The sequence below is a fragment of the Triticum dicoccoides genome, chromosome 2B, assembly GCF_002162155.2.
Source record: "Triticum dicoccoides isolate Atlit2015 ecotype Zavitan chromosome 2B, WEW_v2.0, whole genome shotgun sequence".
In the NCBI taxonomy this organism is placed as follows: Eukaryota; Viridiplantae; Streptophyta; class Magnoliopsida; order Poales; family Poaceae; genus Triticum; species Triticum dicoccoides.
Window position 1 is genome coordinate 185,938,508 of NC_041383.1, and position 17,376 is coordinate 185,955,883.

Genomic DNA, 17,376 nt, shown 5'->3' on the forward strand with positions numbered 1-17,376 from the left:
AACACTTTGGGTGCTACCAAACGTCACAACGTAACTGGGTGATTATAAAGGAGTTCTACAGGTGTCTCCGAAGGTACATGTTGGGTTGGCGTATTTCGAGATTAGGTTTTGTCACTCCGATTGTCGGAGAGGTATCTCTGGGCCCTCTCGGTAATGCACATCACTATAAGCCTTGCAAGCAATGTAGCTAATGAGTTAGTTACGAAATGATGCATTACGTAACGAGTAAATAGACTTGCCGGTAACGACATTGAACTAGGTATTGGATACCGACGATCGAATCTCGGGCAAGTAACATACCGATGACAAAGGGAACAACGTATGTTGTTATGCGGTTTGACCGATAAAGATCTTCGTAGAATATGTAGGAGCCAATATGGGCATCCAGGTTTCGCTATTGGTTATTGACCGAGAATAGTTCTAGGTCATGTCTACATAGTTCTCGAACCCGTAGGGTCCGCATGCTTAAGGTTTCGATGACAGTTATATTATGAGTTTATGAGTTTTGATGTACCTAAGGAGTTCGGAGTCCCGGATGAGATCGAGGACATGACGAGGAGTCTCGAAATGGTCGAGACGTAAAGATCGATATATTGGACGACTATATTCGGAGTTCGGAAAGGTTCCGAGTGATTCGGGTATTTTTCGGGGGTACCGGGGAGTTACGGGAATACGAGGAAGAAGCATTGGGCCTCATGGGCCAAGTGGTGGAAGAGAGGAGGTAGGGCGCGCGGCCCCCCTAGCCCAAACCGAATTGGACTAGGGGGTCGGCCCCCCTTTCCTTCTTCTCCTCCCTCTCCTTCCTTCCCCTTCTCCTCCCCTTCCTTCCCTTCTCCTAGTAGGACTTGGAAAGAGGGGGGAATCCTACTTGGAGTAGGATTGCCCCCCTTGGGCGCGCCTCCTCCTCCTCCTTGGCCGGCCCTCCTCCCCTTGCTCCTTTATATACGGGGGCAGGGGGCACCCCATGACACACAAGTTGATATTCAAGATCGTTCCTTAGCCGTGTGCGGTGTCCCCCTCCACCATATTCCACCTCGGTCATATCGTCGCGGAGTTTAGGCGAAGCCCTGTTCCGGTAGAACATCATCATCATCACCACGCCGTCGTGCTGACGGAACTCATCCCCGACACTTTGCTGGATCGGAGTCCAGGGATCGTCATCGAGCTGAACGTGTGCTGAACTCGGAGGTGCCGTACGTTCGGTACTTGGATCGGTCGGATCGTGAAGACATACGACTACATCAACCGCGTTGTCATAATGCTTCCGCTTACGGTCTACAAGGGTACGTGGACAATACTCTCCACTCTCGTTGCTATGCCATCACCATGATCTTGCGTGTGCGTAGGAATTTTTTTGAAATTACTACGTTCCCCAACAAGGGTGCCCGCTTGATAGAGGGCCAGTGCTCAGAGAATATAATGTTCGAGTGAGGTGTATCAAAATTGTAATAACAATATCATGATACTAAGGCTATGTTTTTATACTTTTTTCCTGAAAATTTTTAGTGCCTCCTATGTGGCTGTCTTTTATATATATATACAATCTGAAAGTTTGCACGCGTCGGCTTCAACCCCCTTGCGTATAATGCCGGGGTGTTTAGAAAAGCACTTGATAACACTTGACCCAACGTCTTGGTCCATTAAGGAGGTGTTAGTGCAGCGAACTAGGCAATCGGACTATAGAGCTTTAACACTTTCACTTAGCCAGAGGAGTATGACGGTGGGGCTACTATATAGCCCCTGGTATGTCCGCGGTTATCCGAATACGGTGCGTTTACATACTTGACCAGAGTAACGGTCCTTCGTTTAATACGGAGGGAATCGCGAAGATTCTGATGAGTCATCGAGTTGTTGACCAGCTCTCGCCGCATCATGACAGTCAGTGTTTGGCTTTCTCTACTGAGGTGCTCATCCGGGCCAGCCGGGACACAATTGCACTAGTTCTCCCTTACTACCCTAGCTGATATAGCGGAACGTAAGGTAGTAAGCACAGGAGCCGGGCAACCCAACTATTGACCAAAGACATGATTCGAAGATGATGCATATAAGGCCAAACTCGCAACGCCGAACACTCCCTATAGGTGTTCGGACTATACAATATACACCGGGCTGAATACAACCCCTGGTGATAGACCCATGGTATCAAGGCACGTGTGGCAATCCGACGTGGGAAAAAGCACAGGTGATGAGAACATAAAATCTCAAAACACAATACGAACCAAGCTGCTTCTATACCATCCACTTTAGTATGGCGAGCCGTATATTTACAGATAATGCCGATATCTTCCTTGGACATTTGACATGCCAGGAAAGTATAAAACAAAAAGAGATAAAAAAGTTTTACACATGGTCTTAATCTAAAAAGAAACCTTGATACGGGGCCCTGCTGCACGTCTGTGCCTTTATCTCTGTTGTGAAGTGTCCTTGAAGGGTATAGTATGATGACCATCTGTAGAAAGGAAAAAACCAGGTGAAAGAATTTGGTGTGGCCGTAAGTAAAGTTGGTTCGTTTTAATGAACCGTGAAATATAGCTTCTGGGGTCCGAATAGGGTCGAGCCGAACTATGGAGTTTTTGTGTGCAGTGTGCCCCCATCGCCACCCAAGGAGTTTTGAGTGTATATTTATGTATACGTGGCACATGTGTTGTCTCCGTATGGGGCGGTCGATGGGGGCGTAGCTGCTAATCGAGCTCAGGTTTATCTAAGACGCCGCCTTGAGGTGTGTGCCGAACATGTTTAGCTGTGTCCACGGTCTTAAAGACCGATGAGCTGCTCGACTTGAATAAGCCGTTTTGTGCTTCGACTGCTAGAGCCGCCGTGTACTCTTCTGTACAAAGAGAGCGCTCCGTATTTCCGCTGACCGTGATGACGCCACGTGGTCCAGGCATTTTAAGTTTTAGATAAGCATAATGCGGGGCTGCATTAAAACGGGCGATGGCCGTTCTTCCGAGTAGTGCATGATAGCCACTTCGGAGCAGAGCAATGTCGAAGATTAGTTCTTCGCTTCGAAAGTTGTCGGGGGAGCCGAACACAACATAAAATGTTAGAGAGCCCGTGCAACGGGCTTCCACGCCCGGTATAACTCCTTTAAAGGTGGTGCTGCTTGGCTTGATTCGTGACGGGTCTATCCCCATCTTGCGGACAGTGTCCTGATATATCAGATTGAGACTACTGCCGCTGTCCATGAGGACTCAAGTGAGGTGGTATCCGTCGATTATGGGGTCGAGCACTAGGACATCCGAACCCCCATGATGGATACTAGTCAGATGATCCCTACGATCAAAGGTGAACGGACAGGTCGACCATGGGTTGAATTTGGGGGCAACGGGCTCAATGGCATAAACATCTCGGAGTGCGCGTTTGCGCTCCCACTTTGGGATATGAGTGACATAGATCATGTTCACTGTTTTGATCTCCGATGGAAATTTCTTTTGTCCCCCGGTGTTCGGCTGGCGAGGTTCATCCTCGTCTTCGCATTGAGGTCCCTTCCCTTTGTGTTCGGCATTGAGTTTGCCGGCCTGCTTGAAGACCCAACATTCTCTGTTGGTATGATTAGCAGGTTTATCGGGAGCGCCGTGGATCTGGCAGGGCATGTCTAGGATTTTGTCCAGGTTGGATGGACCGTCCTTCCTTCCTTTAAATGGCTTCTTACGTTGACCGGGTCTGGAGCCCCTGAATCTGGCGTTTACCACTGTATTGTCTGGGCTTTCTTCATTGTTCGGACGTTTGTTTTTGTTGCGTCATGGTTTTCCATTTCCATCCCTAACCTCAGATGTGCCGGGATCACTGGTGCTGCTACGGGCTAACCACCTGTCTTCGCCCGCGCAAAAGCGGGTCATGAGTGTAGTTAGGGCGGCCATTGTCCTTGGCTTTTCCTGGCCGAGGTGTCTGGCTAGCCATTCGTCCCGGACACTGTATTTGAAGGCCGTTAAGGCTTCCGCGTCCGAACAGTCAACAATTTGGTTCTTCTTAGTGAGAAACCTGTTCCAAAGCTTGCAGGCTGATTCTCCGGGTTGTTGGATTATGTGACTTAGATCATTTGCATCCGGGGGCCGGACATAGGTCCCTTGGAAATTGGCCCGAAAAGCATCCTCAAGTTCCTCCCAACTTCCGATGGAATTTCCAGGGAGGCTTTTTAGCCAGTGCCGAGCTGGTCCTTTTAGCTTGAGGGGTAAATATTTAATGGCGTGGAGATCATCTCCGCGAGCCATGTGGATGTGAAGAATAAAATCTTCTATCCAAACCGCGGGGTCCGTCGTTCCATCATATGCCTCAATGTTTACGGGTTTGAACCCTTCTAGAAAATCGTGTTCTAGCACCTCATCGGTGAAGCACAGGGGGTGCACGGCACCCCTGTATCTGGCTATGTCGTGGATTTGGTCCGACGGTTGTAATGCTCGGTATTGGTTCCGAGCTGGTAAATGGCCGGCATATTTCGTTTGATAATCACGATCCCGTGTAGGAGCACGTTCCCTGGATCCATAGATGGACCTGGTTTTGCCAGCTTTTTTGTCCAGGTCTTCACGTAGATCGTGTTTCTGCTCCTGGGCCGCAACCTTCCTTCCTTTACGGGGAGGGGGTGCGGGCTTGTGTACGGCATTGCTAGCCGCTCTGTCTCGACCGTGAGGTGGTCGGTCCGGCTCGTCGGCCGTATTGTTTTTCGGCGGTATAGGCGCAATAGCCTCGTCGTCGAATTCGGGCAGCAGCTTACGTTTAGATGGCTCTTTGTTTGGCGGTTACCGCCGTATTTTTCCTCAGCGTCTAGCACTTCGTTCCATCTTTCATTGAGCGTATCCTGTGCGGCTTCCGTTGCTTCTGCTTCTTCAGGCTCCTTGCCGTGGCGATAAGCCTTTGGTGGAGGCGTTCTTGTTCTGATGGTTCTTCTGGGATCACGAACTCGTCGTCGCCCAGGCTGATCTCTTCTTCAGAGAGAGGTTGGTAACTGCTATCTTCGTGATCGGATAACATCTCTGGACGGTGTTCTCCGTCCTCTCGCACACCCTGCTCCACGCTGGGTCTGTGGGGTCCTCGGCTTGGTTCAGATTACCGTCATCGTCTGTGAAAATGTTGCTGTTTTTCCTTCTGCCGGATCAAGGTCGGCGCTTGGGACGCCGACGCTTAGGAGGTTCATCAACAGGCATGCTGTTATCGCCGTCGGCCTCATTCTCCTTTGGTGTGTCCACCATGTATATATCGTATGACGATGTAGCCGTCCACTGCCCTAAAGGTGGTGGTTTTTGTGCCTGCTCCTCTCCGGCATCGTCGTCCATACCGTCGATGTCTTCGAAGCCGTAAGCGAGTGTGTCGGTTAAGTCCTTGACAGTGGCAATGAAGTGGGTGGTGGGTGGGGAACGAAGTTCTTCGTCGCCCGCTTCCCACTCGAGCCGGACATAGTTCGGCCGAGAGTCCCCCGACAAGGAGAGGGATCTTAATGGGCTTAACACGTCGCCAAAAGGCGAGTGCTGGAAGATGTCCGCGGAGCTGAACTCCAAGACCGGCGCCCAATCGGGTTCGATGGACGCGGATGCATGCGGTCCGGAATCCCTGGCAGGAGAGGAGTCGGAGGTTCCGGTGACACAAACCCAGCCTAACGTTGGGTCAGTGTGCGGCTCGAGTGCCGCTGAGTCTGTGGCCTCCGGGGTGGGGTTAAGCTTCCCATCTTCGGACGACGCAGTTTGCTCCGGCTCTAGGGCCAGGGCGGTTACAAGCGCTATCTCCTATGCGTGGCCAGATGACAGATCTAGGTCATGTTCATCGTGGTGGCCGGGGACAGCCGTCATGGGCTCGAATCCGTCGAAGATCAAGTCTTTGCAGATATCAGCCACAAAATTTAGGCTTCCAAATCTGACCTGATGGCCAGGGGCGTAGCTATCGATCTGCTCTAGATGGCCAAGCGAGTTGGCCCGCAGTGCGAAGCCGCCGAATACGAAGATCTGTCCGGGGAGGAAAATCCCCCCCGGACACAGCAAAACTCTCAATGAAAGCACAAATGTCGGTGTCAAAACCGGCGGATCTTGGGTAGGGGGTCCCGAACTGTGCGTCTAAGACTAATGGTAACAGGAGGCCAGGGACACAATGTTTACCCAGGTTCGGGCCCTCTCTATGGAGGTAATACCCTACTTCCTGCTTGATTGATCTTGATGAATATGAGTATTACAAGAGTTGATCTACCACGAGATCATAATGGCTAAACCCTAGAAGTCTAGCCTATAAGGTTATGATTGTTGTGGCTAAACCCTAGAAGTCTAAACCCTCTGGTTTATATAGACACCGGGGGAGCTAGGGTTGTACAAAGTCGGTTACAGAGAAAGGAATCTACATATCCGATTCGCCAAGCTTGCCTTCCACGCCAAGGAGAGTCCCACCCGGACACGGGACGAAGTCTTCTATCTTGTATCTTCATAGTCCAATAGTCCGGCCAAAGTATATAGTCCGGCTGTCCGAGGACCCCTTTATCCAGGACTCCCTCAGCCTCCAACACCAACACCGTTGTTACGGCTTCGGCCTAGCCTACTGGAGGGTATAACACTTTTACCACGCTCTTGTTTATTTCTGTGTTAGCAGTACTAGCTATATGTGTAGATGTTTCTGCTATATGCGTAGTACGTGCTCTTCTGGTTAGAAATCAAAATGTGATTAATACTGCTCATGCCATGTTTCTGGATTAAATTAATCAAAAAATTGCTAATATACTCAACATAACTAAGACTCAAGTGGATGTTGAACAGGATATGATGACACACATGAATAAGGAAGACGCGGCAGCATTTGCTGCCAAGGCAGTTGCTGAGGCAGAAGTTGCCAATGCGGAGGCTGAAGAAGCAGCAAGGGCTGCAGAAGCTGAGGCTGAAGCTGCAAAGGCTTTCTCGATGTTGTCATGTTGACTGTGCAAAACAAAAATGCTGCCTCTGCGGTAAACTAAGCATATTTTTGTTTTCAGAATATTCTCTACAAAATGCACATCCTATAACTTACTAAACTCGTTAAATGCATATTCTTTGAGCTTGCTGGTCTTCTCTAATAGCCAAGTCGTCCATTTGGATTTAGTCAAAGAAGTTTGTATGAGACAGTGCTTGTGTTGTGCCACAAAGCTTTTGTCGATACATGAGTTTCTTGTATAGCCTTACAGATCAAAATGTTTCACTCAAGGGGAGTGGTTTTCAAAATCTTGTTGTTGGCCCTAAACCCTGGCTCACCCTTCAGATGGTGCTATCTAGTAGCATTCTCTAAGGTAAATATATAATTGGTGTTGTGTTGTGTTAGCCAATCAATGACGCAGTGACACGCAATAACAAGAACGAAATGAAAGTAGTATTCAATTTTCATCCTTTTTCTTCTCAACATGTGTTTATTTGTAATTAAACTCTAGCACATTCTCCTTAGTTCAAGGGTCTATGGAAATTGTTGTGGCAAGATATTTCTCCGATATGTTGAGTTGATTACAGTGGTTTAGCACGATGACTAGTAAGATGCCCGTACTACGCTACGTGTTCATACAAGATTAGATGGATTTGAGTTATAGTTAGAAACCCATGTGTTGCTATGGAAAATAAAAAGAAAATATACCAAGACATAGTCAGCTCGTAAGTTACTACGGACAAGAGCCAGAACCTGTATGTTTGCTACGGACAATGAAATATGTATAGAGACATTGATTGAAGTAATGATATATTTTTTATAGGTACAAATCGAGCACAATCAAACATATAATTTTCAATCAATAAACCCCGTCATCGAAGCCAAACATTTTTTTCTCCATCTTCGCCTCGCAGATGAGTACTCCTTGTTCTCCCTGCTCACCTTTCTCATTGCTCGCTCTATCCTATATCAAGGGGACAGGGAGCATGCGGCAAATAGAATTTTCGTCCACAACCGACTTCATCCTTCAGCCCTAGCCAATGGGCTCAACCTGTTGCTACATATTCTGATCGGCCGCCACCCCATGACAAGCATATGTCATCTCTCCGTGTATTTGAGCATTATATGATGCAACATGCGCACGTGAAAAGTGAATTGTTGTTGTAACATTCCAAACCACTTTGCAAGATTTAAAGAAAAAAGAATCACGTCACATGTCACATAATAATATCTTAAAGGTTACTAAAATAGAATCATACTGCAAGCGTGATCAACCATAACTAAATATTACTTTAATAGTTTGCTAAGTGTATTATAGTCACACCAACACATCACAATCAGCAACTGGCCATAACTCGCATGAAAAAAGAAAACACAAAATAAAAACACTTGATACAGAACTTGCATGCATAAAAGAGTATACACAAGTACAAACAAAATGATCAGGGCTCACTAAGCTAGACTATTATGCAAAATGATGTGCCATATGTCAGTATTATTCCAACATTGACTTCGTCTATTGCAATGCTCGGGTGTGCAAGCGAGCGTCACGGCTGGTAACTCCGAATTGTGAAGGATGCAACGATTACGCTCACACCAGATCTCCCAAATCACTAGCACAACCGAACTTCTTCTTACCTTGGAAAGATTGTAGAAAGTAAACAAGTTGTTCGGCCACCGTTCATCCTCCAAGTCGACATTCCTCATTTCGTGCCAGTATATTAGGCACGACATACTTGAATGTGAATAAATGGAAGCAATTAAAATATCCAAATAACGTACATGCTATAGCTTGAGCTCACACTTAGAAATGATCCCAGGACAAACAAGAATGAAGTAGAAGTGTTTAACTGAATGTTTTGCTAAATATACACAAGAAAAATGAATTTGCTCAATCTATCTGGTCACCTAAAAGGACATCGGACAATCACTACTACTCATACGAGGTTGCACCAGAGGATGATGTGTCAGTGTAATTGCGCTGCCACCGACAGGGTGTTTTCCTGGAAGCCAAGAATTGAGGTGGGCGGCCTCGTCAAGATAACATGTACTTCCTCCGTTTTTTAGTCTGCATATACGATTTAATCAAAGTCAAACTTTGTTAACTTTGATTAATTTTATAGGAAAAATATCAAGATCCACAATATGAAATTAATATTTTTAGATGCATCATGAAATAAAGTCTCATGCCATATAGCTTTAGTATTGTAGATGTTAATATATTTTTTATAAAGTTGGTCACACTTTACAAAGTTTGACTTCGACCAAATCTTATATGCAGACTAAAAAAATAGAGGGAGTACAACAATTCTCAGCTCGCAGATAGTCAGGCATCGTCCGCATCGGACGTCCCTGCAGTCCGTGAGCACGCATGGGGCGCGGACGACGGAAGGTGAATGCTAGCATACACATCATCTCCGGCATTGGGCATGCCGTGCCAGCGGAGAGCGCCCTGAAGCACCCGCATCCCAACGTCCTTGGCAACGAAGGTCTGGACCTTCTGCCGGGTGGACTGTCCGGCAGCGCAGGCCTGGACGACACGACCATCTTTCCCACTGGGATCCGCCATCTCTCCCTCTCGAACGGCGTGCACAACAAGATCTGGAAAGAGAGATCGATGTGTCTGGATTTTGTGCGTTTGAATTGGGCAAAGGACTATTGTCCGTCCACGGCGGAGCAAATCTGACCGCTGCGCCCAACCGACGAACGCATTTCGTCTGGGCTTGTAAGAAAATAAACTGAGATAGCCCATAGCTAAAGCCATGGCAACGACCATAGTTCATGCCGGCCAGAGCGTCAGCGGCCGGCACACATGCCAGCCTACAAAATGGTCACTTCACAGTTCACGCCGGCACACTAACCAGCGGTTGACACACTTGCCAGCACACAAAAACAGCCATAGTTCATGCCTTGCGGACCCTAGTTCATGCTGGCATGCAAAATGATGTCGCACTTGGTCGTAATTCAATCATCTAGCTCGAGCATCATCGCCTTTTGCTTGTTCTCGAACTAACTTCTTCTTTTCGGGGACATCTTGCTCAAGTTCACCATCATGATCTACACCTCCTTCGCAATGAAAGCTAGCGCCACCTCTTTTGCTTTGGTGTTCGCATCAGTCGCCTCAATCTCGAGCTTCTTCATTTGGACGGCCTCCTTAATCTTGAGTTTCCTCTTTTTGATGGCATCCTCCATCTCGAGCTTCCTAGCTTGGAGCTCAATGTAGGCCTTCATTTGCTCCTCTTTTCTTGGCGCTTCCTCACGGCCCTTGCTTCCTTGTGGGTCATCATGCCTTGCAAACTTTTTTGCAAGGCGAACGATGCCGCATCACACTTCTCGTCCACCTTGGAGCTGGTTTTGCCACGCGGCCGCTTCTCTCCTTCTCCATGCTCAACGACGGCCGCCGGCCCATCATTCTTCTTTAGGGCGGCATATTGCTCTTTAGGCAATCTTTGATGAGCGTCCAACAATGGGTGAGGGTGAATGGCTTGTTCCCTTGTTGGGCCTCGAAGGCCATGGCGGTGGCGGTAATAATGGTCGGTAGGGGTCGGCTAAACACTAGCATGAGGAGGGCGTGCTGCATCGTCGCCTGCTTGGCCTTGGTGACCAGGGTCTCGTTATCCTCACCGGCGGCCCTGGCGTCGTCGACGACGGCCTGGGCAGCGGCTTTCCTCTCCGCAGCATTGGTCCTACAGCCAGCCCTCTTCGTCATTTCTCGGGTGAGCTGCTTCGCCGTGTGCACCTTCTTGGGCTTCTTCTTTTTCAGGGTCAAGGGGCGGACGGGATGGCGGCGGCGGCTTGCTTTGGTGCGGTGGCCATGGCGGGAGCCGGAGGGCATGAGGGTTTTGGGAAGAGAAGGGGAAATGGGGACGTTGTGACCCGACGGATGGGCTAGGGGAGGACAAGGACGGGTGTCGCGCACGTCCACGCCCTGTCCGTTTCAACGCAAACGCGGTCCAATTTTGGGCTGAAAATGGATCTCGGAAGGACAGAAAATGGACGCCCATCCGTTTGCGTCGGTGCATTGGGCCACGTTTTTGTAGTCTGTTCCGATCCAAATGGATAGAGACGGATCAAATGCGGTCGTGCATTGGAGTTGGCCTAACTACAACAACGATTGTACAAGAGGTGGGGCGCTCACCCAACTAAACTCCGGCGGTCACCGTGGAAGAGAGTGGAGGGGCGATGGCGAGGAATCTAGGAGGGGTTCTCAAAGATTTGTTTGTTTCGGGAGAGAAGGAGAAACCTCCAGAGTATTGGTTTGTGTTTCAGATGCCTTCTCCAAAATTCTGTCCGACGCTTTGAGAACCCGAAACAAACCAATACTCTGGAGGTTTCGGTAGAGAAGGAGAAACCTCCAGAGTATTGGTTTGTGTTTCAGATGCCTTCTCCAAAACCTCCTAGTAAGTTTCGCCAAGTGGGATGTTATTTGTCGACCAAAGGACCAAGGGGGGTTGGGTATCGAGAATCTTGAGGTCAAGGACAGATGCCTGCTTAGTAAGTGGCTGTATAAGCTTTCAGTTCAGAGTGACGCAACTTGGGCGCAGATTCTCCGCAACAAGTATCTGCATTCCAAAACTTTGTCACAGGTGACAGTGAGATCAACTAATTTGCCATTTTGGAAGGGGCTTATGAGAGTTAAGGCAGCCTTCTTTAATAGAACAAAGTTTATTGTCGGTGATGGCAATGATACACGGTTCTGAGAGGATACTTGGCTGGGTGATACACCATTGGCACTACAGTACCCAACCCTGTATCGTATTGTTCAGCGACGTGATGCGCTAGTTGCAACGATTATGCAGTCCATTTCCCTTAATATTCAGTTTCGGAGGGTGCTTGTTGGTGATAGATGGGAAGCTTGGCTTCATCTGGTGCGTAGACTGATGGAAGTCCAGCTAGCTCATCAGTCCGATCAGTTGTGTTGGAAACTTACTAGCTCTGGACAATTACTGTTAAGTCGATGTACATCGATGTTATTAACTCGACTGTCATTCCTAGTTCCAAATATGTTTGGAAAGTAAAAGTTCCTTTGAAAATTAAAGTGTTTATGTGATTTGTTCATAAACAGGTTATTTTAACAAAGGACAACTTGGTTAAGCGCAATTGGACAGGATCTACTAGGTGTAGTTTCTGTGATCAGGACAAGACCATTAAGCATCTCTTCTTTGAGTGTCCGTTGGCGAGAATTCTGTGGCGCACCATGCAAATTGCCTTTAACATTACTCCGCCGAGTTCGATCGGGTCGTTATTTGAAACGTGGCTTGATGGGATAGAGTCCAATACAGCTAGACATATTCGTGTAGGAGTTTGTGCGTTGTTACGGGGCAATTTGGAACTGGAGAAATGATTTGGCTTTTAACAGAATAACTACTATTCATTTTTTGCAGGTTGTATTCCATGCTACGGCGCTGATCCGTATGTGGTCCTTACTCACTCCAACGGAGGCCAGAGAGCATTTGGTTACTGGATCTGTCCGGTGGGAGATGGTAGCACGGGATATCTTCAACCGGTTTGGATGACGGTCATGTAATATGATAGGCAATTAGTTTTCCTATCTTTATTTTGCCAGCCGGTTGTGGGTTTATGGCCTTTTCTTGTTTTGGCGTCGAGGCTCTATATGAGCTCGCTTTTATTTTGTTTCAAGACTCTATGACATTGTTGAACCTATTTTATTTATTTAAGTGTCCGTATGCATCGTTCTGATGCAGAGGCCGGGGAGTCCCCCTTTTCGAGAAAAAAAATTCTGTCCGACGCGCAGGGTGTTTTCGCAACAGGTGCAAGTTCAGTGGCTCGGGACAGCCGGTCTCATTCTCAGCCTTAGATTTCAGATTGGACGGTGCAAATGACATGAAGGCAGACACACTGCCATCATCAACTGGCATTTTTATAGGAAGAAAATAGAGATAATATATACGTGCAGTGGTGTTGTGTCCTCTGCATCGATTTTGGAGAACATTCTTTTGAGTAGGAGCACATACCGTTTTACTCTTGGACCATATGTAACTTGCATCTTCTTCAGGATTTATTCTGCGCTGCTTCATATGTGTTCCTCTGCAGCTCCTTTGAATGTACGAATGATGATGTTACAAAGTGCAGTGATTTAAGCAGTTAACACGAGCTACCGGTGTGCTGCCTGCAGTTCCCCTGGAAGCCAGGAGTATATATATTCAAGGATTGGGTTTACAATTGTAAGCATGTACTCGAGAAGTATTTTGGAACGGAGGGAGTATTCTCCAAAGATCTGAAAATATAGAAAATAGTCGCACCTCTCGTGTCTATTACCTTTCGCATGTGTTCTAACACAGTCTCAACAAAATTCAGAATCCAGAGACGAAAAAGCTATTGTCTGCAAAACTATCCGTGTTCAAACTTGCCCTGTACAAATCTACTCAAGTTAACAAGCTTGGACTTCATAATAGGTGTTACTCGAGACTTGATCTCTATTCTAGAACTCTCTAGGCGATTTCACCGGGTGAGTAGGCAACATCAGTCGGGCGCAAAGAACAACCTAAACGGTGCGTGAATGTTCCTTTTGCTCCTTGCACAAAGACGACCAGGTTCACATTACATCAAGCAATCCAAAACCCACCTCCAGTGAGGCAGCCATCACGATCCTCGGTGCCCTTCTTCTCTTGTGCATTCATGGATGATGAACTGCCTGCAAAACCATGGGACGTGCAGACGTTAGAGCGAAGTCGTAAAAATATGAACATTGATTTATCGAACGTCAATATAATAACACGATTGAAAGGTGAAGGCAGATATCTCATGTACTTGATCATGTCAGCAGACTTTGAGTCGCTTGATGCTGCGCCGTCGTCCTTCTCTTGATTCTCCGGTTTCTCTCGTAATCGTATCCTCGTCGATGAAGTTCTGATCCGACCCCTCTGAAGAAATGCACAAGCAGTTCCCTTGTAAGAATCTTGCCGTGTCACCAAACTCTACGAAAACAGACTAATTTGAGGATCTCTATTCATAATCTTGTACTAATACCCCACAAAAATGTACATCAATGAGGACTGGCAGGCTGATTGATCATTTATTATTTTTTCTTTGGACTGTTGGTCATTTATTCTTGGTAAAACACATACTAGCTGAGTAAAGTAGTCGGTGCTACGAAATCTATTTATTCAAGACAAACATAAGTTGAACTAGCGCCATATGCACAGATACGAGATATAGTATATCTTTGACAAACAACGTACCTGCAGTGCTAGAAGGGGAGCGTCCGCGCTTGCCAGAATGGCATGGGGAAGATCGCCCAGAGCTCGTCGCGCTTGCTTGGGAGTAGGACTGTCGCACCGTCTCAGTGGACGACGCATCATCATCATCATCTTCTTCTTCTTCCACACAAAGCGCCTCTCCATCTCCCTGATTCCCGCAGCAAGGTGGTCTGGTCCGCTCAACCTTTGCTCTGTCAACCTTGGACGGTTGCTTGGGCCCAGAAGCTCCTGGGGAGAGATCGAAGAGCCCCCTGAAGCTGATTTCGCCGTCGTGCAACCGGTTCACGAACGACTCCTGCAGCAAGCCTAGGTAGAGCATGTGCTTCTGGTCCGTCCATCCGGCAGAAGAGCACACCACCATCACGTCCTGCCACAGCAAAGAAACAACTCCATGAATCTCATGATTCAGAGCTGCGCAAGAGCCGAACAAATCCGCAGGTAACTACACGGGGAAGACGATGACGAAGAGAACGCTTACCGGAAAGCGCGCGATCTCCCGCAGGCCGGCCCGCCCCTCCTCCTCCTCCATCGTCGTCTCCTTTCGCAGCACCGCACTACCAACCAGAGAGAGAGAGAGAGAGAGAGGGATGAAAAAAGAGAAAAGATCTCGAATGCTAGCTCTCGCCACGGCCGGCCGATGGAGGTTTCTCTTTTATTTCCTTCGTGGCGCCGCTTTTCCACGTGGCCTCAGGGGGGGCGGTAAATATCCGCCACAGTGTCACGCGGCGAGCGCGTGCGGCAGGTGGGGAGGGTCTCGCCGCGCTGCACGCACCGCCTACCTCGTGCCCGCCTTGTTTATTCCGATCCGGATGGTTCGACGACGATACCGCGGCCAGTGGCGGAGGCATAGGGGGGTCAGCCAGGGCCCGGGCCCTCCCCAACATCCTAATTTTCTTGGTAATATGCATATGAACAGTGATAACTTTTTACTGTTACCTGCAGCCGGCCCTCCCCAACGTCTAATTATATGCATTCCTGCCTCCGTCACTGACCGCGGCCAAGATATTTTCAGACACCACCATCTCGCGTTTGGTACAAAGAAGAAAGACTTTGGATATTTTTCCTCAGCACAAACAAGCCAAAGATGATATTTTCTGGTCGATGGTAGTAAGGTTTGGGTTCCGAATGGGCATGGGCTGGTATCTGTCGTGACGTCGCACCCTTGTCCTTGTAGTAGCAACTTGTGCTATTCCATGCCATCTTTTTGATCCTTTCTCAGCTACGTACTAATTAGGTTTTGCTTCGCCACGACCGGATGTTCGAGTGCCTTTGGAAAGCAACCGCACGTTGTGCCTACGATCGATCGCCTGTTTTGGTTTTGTTTCGGTGATTATTTTTACCACAAGATCGAGTGCTATCCAATTCTATCTACCCATGATTCATCAGCTGTCGCGGTCGCCGATGAGTTCGGTGGTCGCTATCCTCAACAGAACGGAGCTGCGTCCGGTCAGAGAGAAGATCGGCGAGGAAGATGGATAAGACTAGGGACCCGAGATATTTTCGCCGGCGCGCTGAAAAGATCTGGGTCGCCGCGGCGGCGCTGACGAGGCTGTGACGAGCACTGACTTCACCCGCGTGGTGGCCTTGTGGGCAGCTCGACCAGGGGGTGCGAGGTGACATGGACAGCGCGTGAAATAATACTCTTTTAATCGATGCAGCTAGTAGTATAATGCAAAACAAATACGTAGTAGTAAGACTCAACCACCTCCAAGAAAAAACCATTTCGATCACCCATGTGAAACAGTGTACTACCACCAAAATATCATCAGCTTTTCATATAGCAATACAAACTCCCTCGTAATATTGAGTGAATTGCAGAAAACCACCATATTAGCGCACAGATTTGCAGAAAAGACTCTTTTACGAATTTGAGCCAGAAAACACTGATTTTCGGTCTAATCTTTTGCAAAAAACACTGATCAGCCTATTTGGACATTTTAACCGCGATTATGACATGTGGGGTCCCTGGTATTTTTACAGAGGCACCCTTCAATTTGAACAAAAAATGCAATTAGGCCCTTCCCACACCAGCTCAGCCGAACTCTGCCGCTGGCCATCTCGCGCTCGTGCGATGTCGCCCACGCCGGTGCCCCGCGGCGACAGAGCTCATCGACGAGGGTTGCTGCCTGGCTGCGCCCGTGCTGTGCGCCGCCGCTGCTGCTTGCGCCCGTTCGGCGCGCCGTTGCTTGCTTCGGTGATGTGTGCCGCTGCTTGCTCTTCTTGGCTCCGGTGCTGCCCGCCGCCGCCGCTGCTCGCGCTCGTGCTGTGCGCGGCGGCGCCGCTGCTTGGGCTTGTGCTTCTCCCCGTCGCTGCTACTTGCTCCGATGCCGCTGTCGCTTCAGGGAGGTCGTAGGCGATCCGTGCGCCGGTCGTTGCACTGCCGCCGTGCCTGAAGGAGGAGGCCACGAGCGTTCTGAGTGGATTCGGAGGCCAAAGCCGCCGCTAGCCCCCGCCCCATGCTTCCAGGAGCAGGGCGCCGGCCGACCCGTGCGGCTCAGCCATGGCCGCCGGCCTCGACCTGGACTAGGCTTTTTTTTTCGGGGTTGACCTGGACTAGGTTGTGGCCATGGCGGCGCGAGGATAGAGCCGACGCAGCGCAGCAACGAGGCGGCGAGCATCTTGGCCTAGGCCGGGGCGGTGGTGGCTTGTGGGAACGGCGGCGGGGGCCTGAATCCCGATTGGATCGGGAAGGGAAGGGAGATTTCATTTTGTTTTGACGAAGGGTTCTTTTGAAAAACACCAGTTTGCCACATCATCAAATGCGGGCTCCACATGTAGCACAGTTAAAATGTCCAAATAGTCCGATCAGTGTTTTTTGCAAAAGATTAGACCGAAAATTAGTGGTTTCTGGCCCAAATTCGTAAAAGAGTGTTTTCTACAAACCTATGCGTCAATGTGGTGGTTTTCTGCAATTCACTATATGCTTCCTCGCGTTCACAAACAAAGTACCATCTCGCGAAAGGAAATATTGGAACGTCTTACATTTTGGGACGGAGGGAGTAGAACTTTGTGTTTGGCAACATATCAATAATGCCAGAAACGTCATTTACTTTTCAACATGGGCACCAGGGGGTAGTATTAGTAGTATACAATGGATCTGGGGAAGAAGTCATGATGTCCAAACATAAATACACGAAGAAATTGTCAAGATTGGGCAGAATTAACTTATTCACCCCCTGTGAGATTCCAGCATTAATACATGATGATGGTGTGATACCGAAATGAATCACCGAACCCCCCTCAAGCGCTTTATTTGCAATCACTCAGGAGCGGATAACCGTCTTCGGCACGTCGAAAG

The 17,376-nt window shown here is 48.6% G+C and overlaps 1 protein-coding gene across 2 annotated transcripts; it reads right to left on the reverse strand.

The window, feature by feature from the left end:
• Positions 1–13,097: 13,097 nt before the first annotated feature.
• Positions 13,098–14,925, reverse strand: LOC119362963. Of its 2 annotated transcripts, none has more exons than XM_037628245.1 (4): positions 14,557–14,925; positions 14,061–14,445; positions 13,630–13,796; positions 13,098–13,513 (listed from the first exon to the last, which is right to left on the reverse strand). In XM_037628245.1, the coding sequence occupies exons 1-3, from the start codon at positions 14,605–14,607 to the stop codon at positions 13,639–13,641; spliced, it is 594 nt and encodes a 197-aa protein (XP_037484142.1). In that variant the 5' UTR covers positions 14,608–14,925; the 3' UTR covers positions 13,098–13,513; positions 13,630–13,638. The 2 variants fall into 2 exon arrangements, with proteins under 2 accessions (XP_037484142.1, XP_037484143.1); XM_037628246.1 differs by having other exon boundaries at positions 13,630–13,742; positions 14,557–14,905.
• Between the last annotated feature and the right edge of the window lie 2,451 nt (positions 14,926–17,376).

What these genes read in the sequence shown, in the direction of transcription:
- LOC119362963 (XM_037628245.1), bottom strand. Translation starts at nt 14,607, where the DNA reads ATGGAGGAGGAGGAGGGGCGGGCCGGCCTGCGGGAGATCGCGCGCTTT. An exon ending in GGGAGATCGCGCGCTTTCCG is followed by an intron (nt 14,446 to 14,556) that starts GTAAGCGTTCTC and finishes TTGCTGTGGCAG; the next exon opens with GACGTGATGGTGGTGTGCTC. An exon ending in CTCCCCTTCTAGCACTGCAG is followed by an intron (nt 13,797 to 14,060) that starts GTACGTTGTTTG and finishes CTGTTTTCGTAG; the next exon opens with AGTTTGGTGACACGGCAAGA.